At 43.2% G+C, this 19,817-nt stretch overlaps 2 protein-coding genes across 2 annotated transcripts; one reads left to right on the top strand and one right to left on the bottom strand.

Annotated features, from left to right (window-relative positions):
- The first annotated feature begins 4,756 nt into the window (after window positions 1-4,756).
- Window positions 4,757-7,779, top strand: LOC110486234 (telethonin). The gene is made up of 2 exons (XM_021557678.2): window positions 4,757-5,155; window positions 5,498-7,779. The coding sequence occupies exons 1-2, from the start codon at window positions 5,007-5,009 to the stop codon at window positions 5,886-5,888; spliced, it is 540 nt and encodes a 179-aa protein (XP_021413353.2). The 5' UTR covers window positions 4,757-5,006; the 3' UTR covers window positions 5,889-7,779.
- A 5,235-nt stretch (window positions 7,780-13,014) lies between these two features.
- LOC110486233 (proline-rich protein 29) lies at window positions 13,015-17,748 on the bottom strand. Its single transcript, XM_021557677.2, has 6 exons — window positions 16,891-17,748; window positions 16,350-16,440; window positions 15,490-15,611; window positions 14,608-14,768; window positions 14,420-14,490; window positions 13,015-13,904 (listed from the first exon to the last, which is right to left on the bottom strand). The coding sequence occupies exons 1-6, from the start codon at window positions 16,969-16,971 to the stop codon at window positions 13,873-13,875; spliced, it is 558 nt and encodes a 185-aa protein (XP_021413352.1). The 5' UTR covers window positions 16,972-17,748; the 3' UTR covers window positions 13,015-13,872.
- Between the last annotated feature and the right edge of the window lie 2,069 nt (window positions 17,749-19,817).

The following is a 19,817-nucleotide window of genomic DNA, read 5'->3' as shown; positions in this document are numbered from 1 at the left end:
TGTTCTCAACTGGCCTACCTGGTTAAATAAAGGTGAAATAAATAAATAAATAAATAAACAAATAAATAAAAGTATTGTGTGTAGATTGTTGAGGGGAAAAAGCAGTTAGTCAATTTTAGAATAAGCCTGTAACATAACAAAATGTGGAAAAAGTCAAGGGGTCTGAATACTTTCCGAATGCAATGTAGGTCACAAATCAAATCTCAATTCAAATTCAACTCATGATCCACATCCTGCATTGCTCACACCTAATCCAGTCCCCACCTGTGACTGAAAACAGGGAGAGAAATGCCCATTGGAAAACTCTCTCTTAAAAACATAAGTAGCTATCTAGCTATATGACATAACATGCGGTGTAAAATAGCTAAAAGGCTATATTGTAACATTAACTGTAAAGCTATCCGTCCCTAGTGGAAACATTTACAACTGCAATTAAGTTACTTAATCTATTTAATGTATTTTACCTCAGACCATCTGGTAATAAGGTTGCAAGCTAGCACTCCAAGCAGCTTATGCTACTAGCTAGCTGACTAGCATATACTGCTAGTGAAGTTGCTAGCTAGCAAATTAGCATAAACAAGTGCTAACTGTGCCAGTCATTGTCTAAATGACAGGTAGAAACACATTCATAACCATAAAGGGGTAACTAGCCCCCAGGGGCCAGTTACCCCCTAGTAGGGGTGGCGAGCTGCACCCAACACACTCATCCAACATATTATAAATTATTTATCTTAAGGCTTTCCTACTTTTATATTTAAAAATAAATTATTGATCTAACTTCATCTACAACTTTTTCAAAATTTCAACTTTTTTAAAAATCAACTTACCACAGTAAATGTTAGCGTAAACTGCTAGGAGTGCTAGTTAGAACTTAGATCGTCTGAGGTAAAATAAATTAAAAAGCTAACGTAAAAATGAAACAAGCTCTGAAAACAAGAATAGAATAACACTGGAGTATTATCAGAACCCTTGACCAGAGAAACCCTGTGGCTGTGCATTTCATGGAGGCTCGTCACAACATTAGCTCTCTGAGATACATTGGGTATCGTACATGTTAAGACTCCAAGGAGGGGTGGAGATACTGATCATCTATTATTGAGAAGAGAATTGTATTCGACTCACAATTTGTGTACCATGTCTCCTAAAGGTCTGAACCAAGAGTTTGATATCAGACCATTTCTTACTTGAATATGTCACTTCGATTTGTCTTGCCTTCTGGGTCTCCTACTTAGTAATTTTGTAAATACATATTCTTTTCTGTTACTACTACATGTACCCATTTCATTGATATCGAATTATTAGAGATACACAAATAGTTTTTTCACCCACGGTGCATCATGTGCTTAGTGGTCATGTGAGGTGAAATTTGTATATTTTGGGATGTGAGCGTTCGGTTTGTTTGTTTGTCCTGACGAAGATCCGTTTCGGATCGAAACGTTCTCAATAAAAGCGGTGAATTGGGATCTTTAACAGTGTGCGGGCCTTCTTGTTCTTTACTTGCATTACAAATGTTACCAGTTTGGTGTTTTCTAATAACAGTTTTTCAAATTCACCATACATTAGTGAATATAGCACCATAACGATAAAAAAAGCTGTAACACTGACTCATATGACAGTCACTAATGTACTGTATGTGCTAGGTTAATGAGTGTAAAAAAAGTATGATTATCTTATCAAATGTCTAAACAGAAACTGAGTGATTATCTTATCAAATGTCTAAAAACAGGTACCGAGGGATTATCTTATTAAATGTCAAAATGTGTTTAGTTCTGTTTTTTGAAAAGGAGAATGATCTCATTGCATAAGTATGCCCCGAGACGTACTAGGTTTCTGCAATTGGAATCCTGAACTGAAGTGACATTTTATGGTTGTCATGGCTGCATAACACATAGTGTGTGAGTGCGTGTGTGCATCTGCAATGTGATATCTTACATACATTGTGTCATTACGGTACATGTCTTAGACATGAGAATAGGAATATATTGCTGTATTTAGGGGACATTTTTACAAGGTTTTATTTGAGGACATTTAAACTAAATGATGTACATGAATATATTAATTGAAACAAATAACTCATAACTAATGTATTAGATCAAGTTGAGGGAGAGGAACGAATCCAATACTTAATAATTGTTTGTATTATCCGATAACTGTGCAGCTGTGTAAAATATTGTACATTGAAGAATAGATTAATATCTAGTTTCAATATTAATTTGAAAGCAAAAGATTCTTGCTATGCGGGTGTTATATATTGGATGACATCAGTGCCTGATGCGGAAGAGTTAGTCATTGAAAGATTGGCTGGTAGTGACACCGAGGCAACATTTCATGTGTGCGTGTGTGTGTATATGTGTGTACGTGTTTTGTTTGTGTGCGTTTTGTGTGTGTGCGTGAGAGAGAAATCTTTAAGGCTGTAACCTGAGAGACTCTTGGCTGGAGTGGGTCTCTGTCATCAGACTAATAAATCAGAGATAGAAGTCACTGTCCAGTCACAGTGACTGACGAAACACTGTTACAACACAGCTAATAAGGTAGATAACAGATTCACAAGGTACTGTACGCCAGTCAAATAAAAATGACTTGTGTTCTACTTACTGTAGTTTATACAAAACAAGAGTTGGTCCCTTGGTCAATGCCTTAGCCTGGTATCTGTTCTGTAGCACGTATAGCCTTGCTTTATCCAAAACAGACTGACCACCTGTCTACAGAACATCACCTTTGATCTTGAGTCTCTAAAAGGAACTTTTACCCCAAATATAGCCAGGCCGTACATGCCAGGGCTCTCCAGGGTTACAGGAAGAGACAACCCTAAGTAAGCCCTGCAGTTTCGCACTGCTAACTACCAAGATAACTGTCCGTTTCACACTGCTAGCTACCAAGATAACTGTCAGTTTCACACTGCTAGCTACCAAGATAACTGTCAGTTTCACACTGCTAGCTACCAAGATAACTGTCAGTTTCACACTGCTAGCTACCAAGGTAACTGTTAGTTTCACACTGCTAACTACCAAGGTAACTGTTAGTTTCACACTGCTAGCTACCAAGGTAACTGTTAGTTTCACACTGCTAGCTACCAAGGTAACTGTTAGTTTCACACTGCTAACTACCAAGGTAACTGTTAGTTTCACACTGCTAGCTACCAAGGTAACTGTTAGTTTCACACTGCTAACTACCAAGGTAACTGTTAGTTTCACACTGCTAACTACCAAGGTAACTGTTAGTTTCACACTGCTAACTACAAAGATAACTGTTAGTTTCACACTGCTAGCTATCAAGATAACTGTCAGTTTCAAAATCTGTTTGTATGTTTATGTACAGTATATGTACATGTACACTGAGTATACCAAACATGCCTTATGCCTTCAGAACGGCCTCAATTCATCCGGGCATTGACTCTACAAGGTGTCGAAAGAATTCCACAGGGATGCTGGTCCAGGTTGACTCCAATGCTTTCCACAGTTGTGTAAAGTTGGCTGGATATCCTTTGGGTGGTGGACCATTCTTGATACACACGGTAAACTGTTGAGTTTGAAAAACAAAGCAGTGTTGCAGTTCTTGACACAAACCAGTGCGCCTGGCACCTACTACCATACCCTGTTCAAAGGTACTTACATTTTTTGTCTTGCCCATTCACCTTTCGAATGGCACATACACAATCCATGTCTCAATTGTATCAAGGTTTAAACATCCTTCTTTAACCTGCCTCCTCCCCTTCATCTACACTGATCGAAGTGATTTAACAGGTGACATCAATAAGGGATCATAGCTTTCATCTGGATTCACCTATGTCATGGAAAGAGTTCTTAATGTTTTCTATGCTCAATCTATGTATTCTCTTTTGAGGCAATAGAGTTTCCCCTCAGCACCCAGCATTATTAGCATGAGCTGATCTCTTTCCACATTAGTGTTCTGCCACTGGTTGCTATATGTACATCAATACCTAAGCTCTATTCAGATGCCAGCTCTCAGAAGCCTCCCACCTGTGTGCTCGTGTGTGTTTACATGTCTCTGAACACTGGGTCTGATAGTGCTCTTAAGAGGGAAACTTTCCACTTCATTTGATAACCGGATGTCCCTCAATTTAGCATGTTAGGTCAGGGTGATTATAGAGGGGATTGGGGGTATAATTTGGGGATCAGGGGATTCTGAGTACAATTACCGGTAACACACCCACTCCCATTTCTTTACCGCACTCTCTTTCTCTCTCCCCCAGCCACCTCCCTCTCTCTCTCTTCCTCTCTCCCCCATCCACCCCCTCTATCTTCCTCTCTCCCCCAGCCACCTCTCTCTCTCTCTCTCTCTCTCTCTCTCTCTCTCTCTCTCTCTCTCTCTCTCTCTCCCCAAGCCACCCCCTCTCTTCCTCTCTCCCCCATCCACCTCCCTCTCTCCCCCAGCCACCTCCCTCTCTCTTCCTCTCTCCCCCAGCCACCCCCTCTCTCTTCCTCTCTCCCCCAGCCACCTCCCTCTCTCTTCCTCTCTCCCCCAGCCACCTCCCTCTCTCTCTCTCTCTCTCTCTCTCTCTCTCTTCCTCTCTCCCCCAGCCACCTCCCTCTCTCTTCCTCTCTCCCCCAGCCACCTCCCTCTCTCCCCCAGCCACCTCCCTCTCTCTTTCTCAACAGCTGCCCTGAGTCAGTCAGTTCTAACTCCCGGGACAAAGTCAGGGACGGGCCGCTCTTGGTGTCAGGTGTCAGCACACACTAGCTGTGGAGTGACAACATGGCTTAGAAATAGCAGCAGGGCTTCTATAAAGGAGATGGACGGGCATATTCCCAGACACAGACAGCAGAGACCACCAGACCATCACCACCACCACAGAGGCAAGAGAGAGGAGAGAGCTGCCTGAACCATCACAGATTACCTTGGCTAGCAACTACAGACAGACAGATAATCCAGAGAGAAGAACACCCAACACAGAGACACCAAGACAGACAGATAGATAGAGAGCTTCTAGAGTCCTAGAAGCTAACGGAGGTGATAAAAACAGATATAAGGACAGAACTGTGATAATGCAGGTGTGTACCGTTGTTGAGAAGCGTGCTGGGGCCGTGGTGGGGGCTGAGCTGGCCTGCAGCGTACATGAAGAGAACCAGGCTCAGAGGGAGAGCTACAAAGCCGACTGGAACAGCGTTAACATGAAGACCCGAGCCATGGACAGGTGAGACACAGCCTTTTGACAAACTGTATTAATTACTTCTGGTACATAGAACATATTGAACAACATTAAGTAATTTCTTCTTATATAAAATATCCAATAACAATAAAGCACGACGTTCTCCTATATTACCCTGTGAGTCATCATACTCAAGACTAGCCTACTGTATAATGTATCTTAGTTATAATAACTGTCAGGCTAATCTATCAGCTGACTGTAAAATGTAATGATTTTCATTTCGCTGGTAGGACTCTCTGCTTGATACTGTAAGAGATTGGAGTTTGAAAATCACTGAGCAATATCCAACTGTTCATTCCTAACTGTGAGGGTCTCATCTCTCCACAGGCAGACAATGAACATGAACGATGACTCTCGTAGGGAGACCTACACTCGTCAGTGGGAGGCTCGCTCTCTGGCCCAGGCCTGTCCCTCGGGGGTGTACAGAGTGGGCACCGTGGAGAGGGGTGTGAGAGAGCACCAGCTTCTGCCCAAGAGGAACACCCTGCCGCTGCCCATCTTCACCCCTGCACAGCTGGGCATCCGGCTGGGTCGCGGAGCACCACACACCCAGAAGGACCTCCGTCCCTTCCCCATCCCCGACGGTGTCTGCCCTGGCAAGAGGGCCGTGGTTGAGATCACACAGGACCTGCCTCCCGCCAAGCCACTCAGGATGGAGTTCGCCAAGGCGCCCAAAGCACTGGGCCGCTCCGTGTCACAGGAGGCCCAGAGAGGGTGAAGGAAGAGGAGAGGAACAATGGACGTTAGAGTGAAAGGTTAACTTTGGGGCTCAGTCCATCAGATAACAGCATGGAGGGATGTGTATAGATTTATTCCTAGTGACATTTATTCCATCCCTATTCCCTAGTAGTGCCGTCACACAGTGTATACCTTTCCTGTTTAATTAAGTATTACATGTATACTAGGGACATGTCCAATGTCATACTGTTTGTTATACAAGGTATTATTTGCTTAGAGAGCTGATGGCATCTTTTGATTGACAGAAAGGTGTGTTTCAGCTGTGCCATCAACTAATCTCCCTGTTGACTGGAAAATACCAGACTGTCCTTGTCACGTCTACACACTGAATGAACTGCCCCTGCCCCCCTGCCTGGCTAAAGCCAGCTCTGGATAAGCCACACAGCATAGTATGGCATTCTGACTGCATTGTGTGCAGTGGTACATTCTGACCGCATTGTCATATTATGGCAATGACACCTCACAGTATTGAGACAGCAGGACATTTAATATGCTCAACCAATGTGCTAATGAGGATGTATTTTTTGATATATTCATGTGGAATGATGCACAGATGAGGGAGGTGAGGGAAGGGACATATGAAGATATCAAAGATGCTTCAAAAGGGACAGAGTGGGAGAGAGCAGAAGAGAATTGGAACTGTAGAGCGGAACAAGAAAGTGGGCACGGAGGGAGGGGTGGGCTCAACATACCTTGGCATCCATCCCTCTTCTTTCATAAGAATGGAGAGCTGGTGAGCCTCCAGACCTTCAGAAGTCCTTGACACACTCTAATCCTGGGTGAGAGGACAGAACGGTACAACATGATCCCACACTGGGAACCCAGACAAAGGAGCCACTTGGGCACAGACGTCAATTCAACATCTATTCCACGTTGGTTCAATGTCATTTCATTGAAATGATGTGGAAACAACGTTGATTCAACCAGTGTGTGCCCAGTGGGAGGTTTGTGTGTGCTGACATGTCTGGATGGTCCCGGGTCAGGACTCAAGTCATTGATATAGACTGACTACTTGTATGATCAAGACTTATCGTATATATTTCAAACAATGTGTCATTTGACAGTGTTTGAGCTGATCTGCCCACCTAGCTGTGTGTTAATGTTGACATCTGATGTACAGCATCTGATGTATCTGGTAGAGTTAGTGAACAGATCATACAGAATGATGTGAGTCTCTACTGTTGTAGAGGAAAGTGGGGTAAGTTGAGCCATTTCTTACATTCAGCATCACTCTGTCAAGGGAAATATAGTATTCTTTCTAACAAAGATGTCTACATGTATTTCAGGATGTTGTGTATCCCTGGAAATAAACCGAATTCATGTAAACATTGTAATTTTGAAAGCATAGTTTGTCCAAAAAAAGGGGTCTCTTGACACAATTTATTTGAGCCGGGGGCCGGGTAAGTTAAGCCGTCTACAAATGTCAGTACTGAATGAAATATTACCACTAACTGTTTCCCAAACACAATTCAACACCACCACAATCACTTTTTTGTCTTGTAATAATTTGAAGCATCTTTTAACACTTGTCATTGGCTCAACCATTTACCCCACTGCCGTTGGCTCAACTTACCCCAAGGCAAACATTTTGACTAAATCAGCCCACACAGCTACAAGGATGCACTTTCATGTTAGGTTTAGGACCGCATATTGAAGCTTATAGAGACCCAAAATGATGTATAGAACAATTTTTCACAGACTCCATGAAATTATGACCTCTTCCTAAATATTTTGTCAAATTATTAATTTTGTGTATGGCTTCCTAGATACAACTAACCCGTTTGGCTCAACTTATCCCACTCTCCACTATCTGTTTTCATGTGTTGGGTTTATATTTTTGTATAATAAAATCTGAAGTGCTTTTCACTTTTTTTCCTGTGTTAACCTGTTTAATACAACCATCAAAGACCACACACACACACACACACACACACACACACACACACACACACACACACACACATACACACACATACACACACACAGTAAATGGGGAGTGGTGATGATAGATTAATCAACGCCTGACTGATTATCAGCTGTAAACAACAGGGCTAACTCATGACCTTGCACCTACAGGCTTCTGTTCAGGCAGCAACAGCTGAACTGGGGGCTTATGTATCTTTTTTGTATTGAAAATCAAGTCTGAAATTTCAAAGTGATTATTACAAACTTCAGAAGATTTGTCAAACTTCAAATACACTACAAGTTTTACATTTCCTGAAAGTTCCCCTGCAACAGGGTGATACAATTAGTGCCTAACATCTTACCATAAGGAAACGTAAAACTTGTAAACTGACTGAGCTGGACATCTCTACAGAATTCTTGTTTATACAGTGCATTTGGAAAGTATTCAGACATTTTGTTACGTTACAGCCTCATAATGATATGTATGAAATGGTTTCCCACCCCCTTATCAATCTACACCCAATACCCCATAATGAAAAAGCAAAAACAGGTTTTTAGAATTTTTTGCAAATTCATAAAAAAATAAATGAAAACAGAAATATCACATTTACATAAGTATTAAGACCTTTTACTCAGTACTTTGTTGAAACACCTTTGGCAGCGATTACATCCTTCAAGTCTTCTTGGGTATGATGTTACAAGCTTAGCACACATGCATTCAGAAACTTGTCCCAAAGGCATTCCTGCATTGTCCTGGCTGTGTGCTTAGAGTCATTCTAATGTTGGAAGGTGAACCTTCGCCGCAGACTGAGGTCCTGAGAGCTCTGGAGCAGGTTTTCATCAAGAATCTCTCTGTACTTTGCTCTGTTCATCTTTCCCTCGATCCTGACTAGTTTCCAGTCCCTGCCGCTGAAAAACATCCCCACAGCATGATGCTGCCACCACCATGCTTCACCATGGGGATGGTGCAAGGTTTCCTCCAGACGTGACGCTTGGCATTCAGGCCAAAGAGTTCAATCTTGGCCTTATCTGACCGGAAAATCTTGTTTCTCACGGTCTGAGAGTCCTTTAGATACCTTTTGGCAAACTCCAAGCGGGATGTCATGTGCCTTTTACTGAGCAGTGGCTTCCGTCTGGCCACTCTACCGTAAAGGCCTGATTGGTGGAGTGCTGCAGAGATGGTTGTCCTTCTGGAAGGTTCTCCCATCTCCACAAAGGAACTCTGAAGCTCTGTCTGAGTGACCATCAGATTCTTGGTCACCCCACCTGCCCAAGGCCCTTCTCCCCTGATTGCTGAGTTTGGCCAGGTGGCCAGCTCTAGGTAGCTCTAAACTTCTTCCATTAAAGAATGATGGAGGCCACTGATGGAGGCCACTGGGACCTTTAATGCTGCAGAAACTTATTGGTACCATTCCACAGATCTATGCCTCAACATAATCCTGTCTCTGAGCTTTACAGACAATTCCTTCAACCTCACGGCTTGGTTTTTCTGACATGCACTGGCAACTGTGGGACCTTATATGGACAGGTGTATGCCTTTCCAAATAATGTCCAATCAATGGAATTTACTACAGGTGGACTCCAATCAAGTTGTAGAAACACCTCAAGGATGATCAATGGAAACAGGATGCACCTGAGCTCAATTTCGAGTCTCATAGAAAAGGGTTTGAATACTTATCTATATAAGGTATTTCCGTATTTCTCTGTTTATTGCTTTTTCCCCAGTAGGCTAATATCTCCATCGGCTCTCTGCCCAGGACACACTGCTCCAGTCTCGACCCACATACTGTAACCTCTACTACTTTCTCTCCCCTGTCCCTTCATGTTTACTTTTTCCTTCCAACTCACAGTTTCTCCAACTGGGATTGTTCATTTTTCCCCACTTCCCTTTCTTTTGGTCTTTCTCCCTCTCTCTATCATTTTCTCTGCCCACCCCTTGTCTCTCTGTTATGGTGTCTAGTATGGCTCTGTGTAGGGGTCTAGGTATTATTAGCAGGGTAAACATTGCTATCACTAAAGAGACAGAGCCAGAGAGACAGCCGTATCTGCCTGTTCTTCTCCTCTGAGCTCTTAATCCCTCACTGTTTTATCAGATCTTTGGGTCATCTGGTCTGCTTCCTTTCCCCTCTTATCTAGAATAGAACACTTCTATCACCCCCCTAAAACCTATCTGCCACAGCCACACCCCAAACAGGCCGAGACAGAATCCACCATAGACGCTGCCAAGTCATGAAACCCCCCTCCAGTAGCCAAGGAATGTCAGTTGACACGGAGAGTGAAGTTCATGTGGAAAATCTCAACACAACACGGACTCCCCCAAGTCTCAGTCCATCAGATAGCCCTCATCCCATATCTCCTACTCCATCCACTAACTGTACATGCATTCTAGTACAGATATCAATATTGTGTAACTCTAACTTGATTGAATTGATCCATCCATCCATTTTGTAAATTACCAGTATGTGCTGTATCGTCTGCCATTTCAAGACTGACCCCAGATTTGGTTGTATTCTTCATCACCTTCAGGGTTCGTGGAGTCAATTTGCTTTTGATCTCCTCCCATCTAACCCCTGTGTGTACTCATCACAGTACATTTAAACCCTTAGGGCGTCATGGGAGGTCATACGGTGGTGAAGTACGGTAGAATGCAGTCACTGTGAACGCCTGTCAAAACATAAGTGTTCAATTCTCTTGTAATCTATCTTGTAATCTACTTCACCTGTCTCCACCCCTCTCACCAGGTGTATCCCATTTGTCCCTAATATCTCCTGTGTATTTACTGTCAACCTGCATTTTCTGTTTGTCTGTTGCCAATTCGTCTTGTCCAGTCAAGTCCTACTAACGTTTTTTTCCCAATCTTTGAGTTTCCATAGTTTCTGTTTTCTAGTCCTCACGGTTTCCCCAACATTTTCAGACTACTAAACAGCTATTGACTTAGAACAACAGAGAAAAAAACGGGGTGGCAGGTAGCCTAGTTGTTAGAGCATTGGACTAGGTTGCAAGATCGAATCCATGAGCTGACAAGGTAAAAATCTGTCGTTCTGCCCCTGAACAAGGCAGTGTGTACTGTCATATTGATGCCAGGCTCAGGTTCTGAGCTCTTCACCACACCTTCCACCTCACTTAACTTGCCCTCATTCACTTCCATTTTATCTCCAGAACTCAGTCTGGCGCACGGGTCACTCTGTTTGACACCAATCTTCTTTGACACCCCATCTCATCTCCATGTTTATCGCCATCTTCCTCAGATTCAAATCCAACCTCTGCTTTCCTCATACTCTTCAACGTCTTCGTCCTCTTACTCCACCTCCATTCCTCCTCAGAAACTCACCTTTCTGTCTCCCTGTTCCAAAATTCCTGTTCTTGGTCCATGATTCCTCCTACAACGGTTTACAAATGTTTGCTAGTGCTGTCAACGTTGTCTCTGTTGCTCTACGCTGATTGGCTATTATTATTATTATTTTTCAATTTCAAGGGAGGCCAAATGCTCGCTAGCTTTCCTTGCATTCAATGCTACGAGCGACAACCATGTCATACTCTTTTTGACCAAACAGCATCAGATAGATGGGCTACACGAACTGAGACAGAGGGGCGCTGTTTCGTTCACTCGGATGCTTTCTCCAGTGAGATACATTCAGCCTTTTGCGAATTGAAGGACATTTATGAAACACAGAGAGATGAAAGACAAAATAATTTGTTATTTTCTTTTATATCTTGTTAATTTTGTTTTGGGAAGCCTGGCTTCCCTTGGCATCCAAGAATATACGCCACTGCTACTCACTAATACATGCCTGTACGCACCCACTGCACACACACACGCATGCACGCTCAAAGGCGTCATGCTCATAGGGGGCACGGTGGCCCCCTCAGATTTGTCCTGTTTGAAAAATATATAATTGTTGTTCATTTTGTTGTCTCTCTGTAATACTACTAGCCACCTAGCAACTTTATGAAGTTTGCATTAGCCCAGATAGGTTCCTAATCTCCCATCCTCTTAACTAGCTACCAAGAAGTCAATTCAGGCTATCAATCTTAGCTGGCATGCCTGCTGGTAAGATTGGTCAACTTTAGAAAAGCAAGCAATAACAAAATGTACTGAATAATTCACATTCCTTTCCATATTTTACCCAGATTTTAGCAGAGATGCAGAAAACCATATTTAGTTTCTTAAAAAAAATAACAACTCGTCTGGAGGATACAGACAGCTCAAGGAATATGCTTAGATATGCAATAAAATATGCATATTTTTGACATACACTAAATATACAGAAGTATGTGGACACCCCTTCAAATTAGTGAATTATGCTATTTCAGCCACACCTGTTGCTGACAGGTGTATAAAATCAAGTACACAGCCATGCAAACTCCATAGACAAACATTGGCAGTAGAATGCCACCTTTCCAACAAGTCATTACGCAAATGTCAGCCCTGCTGGAGCTGCACTGGTCAATTGTAAGTGCTGTTATTGTGAAGTGGAAATATCTAGGAGCAACCACAGCTCAGCCGCAAAGTGGTAGGCTACACAAGCTCACAGAAAGGGACCATTGAGTGCTGAAGCGTGTAGCGCGTAGAAATCGTCTGTCCTCAGTTGCAACACTCACTGCTGAGATCCAAACTGCCTCTGGAAGCAACGTCAGTACAAGAACTGTTCGATGAGAGCTTCATGAAATTGGTTTCCATGGCCGAGCAGCTGCAGACAAGCCTAAGATCACTATACGCAATGCCAAGCGTCCGCTGGAGTGGTGGAAAGCTCGCTGTCATGCTGAAACAGGAATGGCGATGCCCCCGTGCACAAAGCGAGGTCCATACAGAAATGGTTTGTCGAGATCGGTGTGGAAGAAGTTGACTGGCCTGCACAGAGTCCTGACCTCAACCCAATTGAACACCTTTGGGATGAATTGGAACGCTGACTGTGACCCAGGCCTAATCGCCCAACATCAGTGCCCGACCTCACTAATGCTCTTGTGGCTGAATGGAAGCAAGTTCCTGCAGCAATGTTCCAACATCGAGTGGAAAGCCTTCCCAGAGAAGTGGAGGCTGTTATAGAAGCAAAGGGGAGACCAACTTCATATTAATGCCCATGATTTTGGGATGAGCTGTTTGACGAGCAGATGTCCACATACTTTTGGTCATGTAGTGTATATATGAACTTGCCAGAAACTCACTGAAATAACAAGTGACATGCTGATAGACATGAATATAAACAAGCAGCTTGACATTTATTGTCATGAATCTTGCCCTGTAGGCAAAACTGAGCAATTTCTGCAAGATGGGCCAGTTGCAAAGTCAAAATTGTCTAAATCGCAAACATGTATGAATACAAAAATGTGCTTTCTGGTCTTAATTTAAGGTTAGGCATTAGGGTTAGCAGTGTGGTTAATGTTAGGTTTAAAAACTGATTTTATGACTTTCTGTCTGTGTTAGCTTGTGACCTCTCTGCAGAGCTGCCTCCAGATCAAGATTCACAACAATAAATGTCAACCTGCTAAAAACTAACTCCCAGTCATAGAAAAGCGCCCTCTGACTTTGTCATTACAAAGATGATGCTGCACCCTGCTGGGTATTTTGTGTAATGCATGTAAAAAAAAACAAGGCCAAAACGACTATAATATATGTCATTTAGCAGGCATATATCCAAAGCGACTTATACATACATCATATCATATCATACATCATACATCTTATGTATGGTTGGTGTCGGGATTCAAACCCACAACCCTAGTGTTAGAAGTGCCATGCTCTACCAACTGAGCTACAGCACAAGTCTGGAAGTGAGCTTAAAAACATTGAACAATGCTGAACAATGATGATCTTGGCCTTTTCTTTACTTGAAATAACAAATCTAAAAAGACACACATTAAAACACGGAGAAAAAAAAACTGAACTATGGTGAGCATTATAAGATACAGAAACATGATATTATGAATAACTATTATGAAGAACAAAACTGCATCGCCTCTGAAATGTAGTTCCGTTTACTGTGACACGTTTAGAAGGATTCCATCTTGTAAAAACAAGGCTAACGATGAATGGATGCTGTAGATTTCTGCTCTTCTTGTCACTGTCTTCTCTCCGCAGCATCATAGTAATCTACACATTCGCGAGACAAAGAGAGACAGGGAATGCATCTGATGAACACATTCCTCACAAGTGCTTAGTATAATCAGCCTCGTTATAACCCACAGTAATCGCAATCAGCAGCACTGTCAGCACCCTCATCAGCGTCATTATGATCCTCCACCAACCAGCATCACAGAGCTCTCACATCATCTAACAGAGGGTGCTAATTGGGATGTTAGATCCATAGAATTAGGAATAAGTAGTAGTAGTAATTTAATAAGATATATATGGTTAGATCCTACATGTTAGAAGACTGTTACACAGCCCCTTACGTGCCCAATAAGGGCTTTGAGACTTCTCATCCTCCAGAACAACATTCTGTATGTACAGTACCACAGATTATTGAGTCATTCTATTTCTATGGTAACTCCCTCCCAATGTTTTATCTGCTGTTCTGCTATGGACACCCATGTGTTCACGCTAGTGCTGCGATATGTGTTATACAGACATATAGCAGAGATGTACAGAGTGTTCCAGTTGTGTACCTGTTGCTGGAGGGACGTCAGCCCCCACAGTCCTGGTAGCGCTGGGTGGGGGAGGAGGTGGGACCGCCCTCCTGGATGACATCACACATGCGTATCATTGTTATCGCTGGCCCACATTGTGTCACAACATCAGTCTATGTAAGTGTGGGTACGGTAGGTGTTATGAATGGGGTTGTGTTATGAATCACCTGGTGGTGTCTCTGTGTGGTGAGGGTGCTAGCTCTAGGGGTTCATGGGTGTTGCGGTAGACCAGGCTAGGGTGAGGCAGGGGTGGAGGCAACCAGGTTGGGTAGGGCAGGTAGGCCGGGGTAGGCTGGTAATGGTAGTGGTACACCTCTGGATCCTCCTCCTGCAGTATTTAACCTTTATTTAACTAGGCAAGTCAGTCGAGAACAAATTCTTATTTACAATGACGTCCTAGCACTGGCAAACACTCCCCTAACCCCAGACGATACTGAGCCAATTGTGTGCTGCCCTATGGGACTCCCGATCACGGTCGGTTGTGATACAGCACGGGATCAAACCAGGGTCTGTAGTGACGCCTCTAGCACTGAGATGCGCCACTCAGGAGCTGTAAAAAAAAATCACTGGGGACCAGCTGGCCTGGAAGGGAGGATAAAAACAGCCTATTCAGACACAACATGTGTCAAATGGCACCCTATTCTCTATTAATATATTTTTTTAATAGTGCATTATATAGGGAATAGGATGACACTTGGGGCACATCCTCACTCTCCACTTCAATGGGTTGGATGACCAACTGCTTATGGAGCATCAACACAACCACTAAACTGACAAGGAACAGTGTGACCCAAAACAGACTCCAAAAATAACTTTTAGGTGCATTAGCTAATGTGAGGAGCCAATCTGACCTCGGTCTGTTTTCTTTTCTAGATTGTCATATCAGGTTAGGTATGTCTCTACCTACTGAAACACATGTTTTCAGATGAATGATGTAAGATGAGTGTGCTGCACACGGACGGGCTGGATGATAAGTTGGCACATGTGACTGAACAGTAAATGTACCTCAGTGGTGGAGAGTGGGGCCGGGAATAGCCAAATGACTGTACCTCAGAGGTAGACGGAGGGTGGAACTGGGAATGGCCAAATGAGCTGAGGGCTGACATGGTCATGTTGTTCATGATGACCTGGTGCATCTGAGCATTTTGGATCATCATCAGCTCCACCAGGTCTGGAGAATAGCAGAGAGCAACATTACACACACACACACATGGAAGCTAACTTCTTCTATATGCCTGTTGTGCTGTCCTTTATGCTTTAAGTGACAATCAACCCGTTTCAACCCGCATGGTGTCCAATCACGAGTTCTAAATCAAATCTGACATCCTGAATGTTCTGTCCTCTCCCTTCCTCAATTTCTGTCTGATATCCTTCCAGCAATATGAAAATACATATTTTTCCCCCTGGCTGCTTGTCAGGGTACTCTGGCGACAGCCTGATGCAACATTTAGCAAAACGACACTATATTATACAACTCTGTCAAAATGAGAGGAATCCAAACTACTCATTGAATAATATCAGAAAGAATGCCACTATTGAAATGAACCTCAATATAAGTGAGTTGAAAGTAAGAAGAGCAGAAAGGTCAGCCAGGAGGATGTCAGTCAGAGCAAACGATCACTGCCCTGGCCTGAGCGACCAACAGACAGACAATGAGGCTTTAGGGGGAGAAGGAGTGCCATAAAGAGCATTGACCGCCATTATAGATGGTTGAGCTCTGGCCCTTAGGTCCAGCTGGCACCTGAAGTGACATTCACAGTTTCACAGACACACAGAGAGAGAACGAGTGAGGTGAGAAAATACACTGTATAATATTGCAGGCATGTGTTGGAGGCAGAAACCCATATCAGGCAAGCTGAGAGACGTGGGCTCTGTCTGAAAAGTTATCTTGACAGCCTGCCATACGCACCCTGCTTAACGTGTCCTGGCCGGATGGAGGGAGTGGGAGATGACACAGCAGCAGGGAGCTGCTGGAGGATGGTTGTGGGCTGCTGGGAAGCCTGGGACGGAGACATGAGACTTTAATGAGGCTCGCTGACTGGAGCCATATAGCCAGGGAGAATATCTATCTCCCATATCTAATACTGCCATGGATGAACTACTGTTAAGAGGCAGGCAATATCAGCCCACTCTCTCAACATAGTTAACAGTAGCAATGCGTGATAAAACATCCAATTAAAACTACAAGGTAGTGAGCCGGAGATATGCATCAAGAAGATATGACTCATCAAGCTATTACAACAACACTCAAATCACAGCTGTTGGAAGCTAAAGATGCCTCCCTTAATGATGCTGCAAATGAAGTCAGTGGCATATAGAGAGCCAACTTTCTCTGTAAATGAGCGTGGGTGTTCAATATCACATAGAATTACAGTCTCTATGATATGCCAAGTAAACAGGTCAACTGTATTTTTTTGCTATTGAAAAAAATCCCTGTTGGCCACACTTACAGGCTGTTGAATTATCTGCACATTCTGTGCGTCCTGGTTCCACTGCTGAAACTGTGGGTCAGTATCATCTCTCCCTGCCATTGAGTTTCATATGTCGGTAAAAAAAAAAAGAGAGAGCTGTAAACAGTGACTGAAGATAAACCTTGTTTTGATCCAACCCAGGCTTGGAGTATACACTCACCAGTTGGGTTGCCAAGGCTTCAAAACGCAAACAACAAGTGCGAGAAATATGCGCAGGTTGTTGCGCACACATAGGCTGGTGCGTCACTTACTGCAATGATTATGCTGCTATGGGATATTTAAACTAGGACTAATTAGTCACTCTCTCTATCACATCTATTTTCTTAGCATTTAGGCCTATATGATATAATCGAGTTCTAAACGTTTCTAAAAGAGCAAATGAGGTGGTCACACTTGAATTGATTTTGACAGCTGTGGCACAAAGGTAGCCGTCTTCCATGTAGCGAAGTGAGTGAATTCACAAAAGTAGCCTATAATTGGGATTTCCCGCCCCTAGACAATAAGCTTGGCAAATCCATATGGTCGCATGCATCAATGTTGACGGGAGGGGCAGGGAACAGGTGGGCCGCCGCTACGTAGGTCTCTCACTCTAAATTGAGTGGGCTAAGTTACGGACACCTGGGATAAGCCTGGGCCAGCTCTCTTTCACTTCATAGACCACTAATTGCAGCTTTCATTTGACGAGTTTTTCGCTCTGACTCTCGCTATCTCCGTTCTCCTCCTCAGTGTTTCTCTCTTCTTTCCTTCTCCTACATGCTGTCACTGTCTCCCACGCGGATCCCATCCGCCCCCACCGCAGCATTTCAAACGGTGTAATTAATCAATGTGTGCGCCATCTCGGAATGATCGCCTCTATTTTTAAAAAGCCCTGCCACCAGGGCCATTTCTAGCATTTTGGGGGCCCTAAGTGAGATGTATTTGTCCCCACCACGTCGGGGCCAAAACATTTGAGTGCCCCCACTCTTGGAAGAGGATAGTAAAATCGCAGCTTTAAAGTGAATGTTCTGCAATTCTAAAATAATGTGCCATGGGGCATAGAGACATTTCTTGCAGTTCTACACATTTTGTCATGGGATGGAGATAAAATGTTTCCGTTTTAAAGCTAATTCCTATAATTCTGAGTGAGAGTGACTAATCAAATCAACGGGGCCCCCTGGAGGTCAGGGCCCCTGGACACCAGGGTTGGGCTCAATTCGAATTGAAGGCAGTCAATTCAGGAAGTGATTTGAATAAAAAAAATCGAAAACAATTTTGAAATAAATAGCTTCTACTTTTCAGTTTATTGAGAAGTTGTTGAAACATTTAAAAAGTGTACATTATTGGATTGTGATTTTAGTTTACTTCCTACATTGACTGCTGGGCATTTACCTTGAGATTTGGCCATGATTACTACAATGTTTACATGGCTAGAAACGTACCTAGCAATCTATAAAATGTTAGCTGACATGGGCTAATTGAGTGACTGTCAACAACTGACAGAGGAAACTGCTAATGGGTCTTTCTATAAACTGGGGAACCAGTTAGCATTTCTCTCTCTGTTTGGAGCTGTTACAAAGTCATTAATAATAATAATATGTTTGTTTTTTCCAAGTGACCACATTAAGATATGAAGGGGGAACATAGATACATTCAATATAATGAATGAGTTGAACCAAAACCTATGTTTAAAACCCTTTCTCATGCTTGGAGTCTTTACAGATTTGGCAAAAATCGTATTGATATTGCTGTCGGACTCATCTTTTTAGAAGGAGGTCTCAGAAGTGCACTGTAACTGCTTAACATTTCGTATCTCCCTATCTCATGGTGTGAAAACAGTTTTTATGGGCACACATATTCAAAATAATGCATGTGATTGCAAAATCTAACGCTTCAAACAGAAATAGTAGCTTTAATATGATTAATAAAACTAAAATAGATACTGTCATTTAGTGAGGTTCTTTAATAATTATGCATAATAGTTGTTTGATGTGCTTTTACAGCCTGGTCTCATAGACTAGACAAAACATAGTGAATGTAAATCCGGGACACTCAAATTAGTATGATACACTACATGGCCAAAAGTATGTGGCCATCCCTTCAAATTAGTGGATTCTGCTTTTTCAGTCAAACCCGTTGCTGACTAGTGTATACAATTGATGCAATTGTAACTGCAAGTGCTGTAAGTGCTGTTAACGATAAGTCCTGTTATTGTGAAGTGGAAACGTAAAGGCGTAACAACGGCTCAGCCGCTAAGTGCTAGGCCACACAAGCTCACAGAACGGGACCGGCGAGTGCTGAAGCAGGTAGCGCGTAAAAATTGTCTGTCCTTGTTTGCAACACTCACTACCAAGTTCCAAACTTCCTCTGGAGCAATGTCAGCACAAGAACTGTTCATCGGGAGCTTCATGAAATGGGTTTTCGTAGCCGAGCAGCCGCAACACAAGCCTAAGATCAATTTGGCGCAATAACAAACGTTGGCTGAAGCAGTGTAAAGCTCACCTCCATTGGGCTCTGGAGCGGTGGAAACACGTTCTCTGGAGTGATGAATCACTCTCCACCATCTGTCAGTCCAACAGACAAATCGGGGTTTGGCGGATGCCAGGTGAACGCTATCTTCCCCAATGCATAGTGCCAACTTTAAAGTTTGGTGGAGGAGGAATAATGGTCTGGGGCTGTTTGTCATGGTTTGAGCTAGGCCCCTTAGTTATAGTGAAGGGAAATCTTAACGCTACAGCATACAATGACATTCTAGACGATTCTGTGCTTCCGAATTTGTGGCAACAGTTTGAGGAAGGCCCTTACTTGTTTCAGCATGACAATGCCCCCATGCACAAAGCTGTCATGCTGAAACAGGAATGGCGATGCCCCCGTGCACAAAGCGAGGTCCATTCAGAAATGGTTTGTTGAGATCGGTTTGAAAGAACTTG

The sequence above is a fragment of the Oncorhynchus mykiss genome, chromosome 13 (genome assembly GCF_013265735.2).
Source record: "Oncorhynchus mykiss isolate Arlee chromosome 13, USDA_OmykA_1.1, whole genome shotgun sequence".
NCBI lineage: Eukaryota > Metazoa > Chordata > Actinopteri > Salmoniformes > Salmonidae > Oncorhynchus > Oncorhynchus mykiss.
This window is presented reverse-complemented; position numbering and strand designations above follow the sequence as displayed.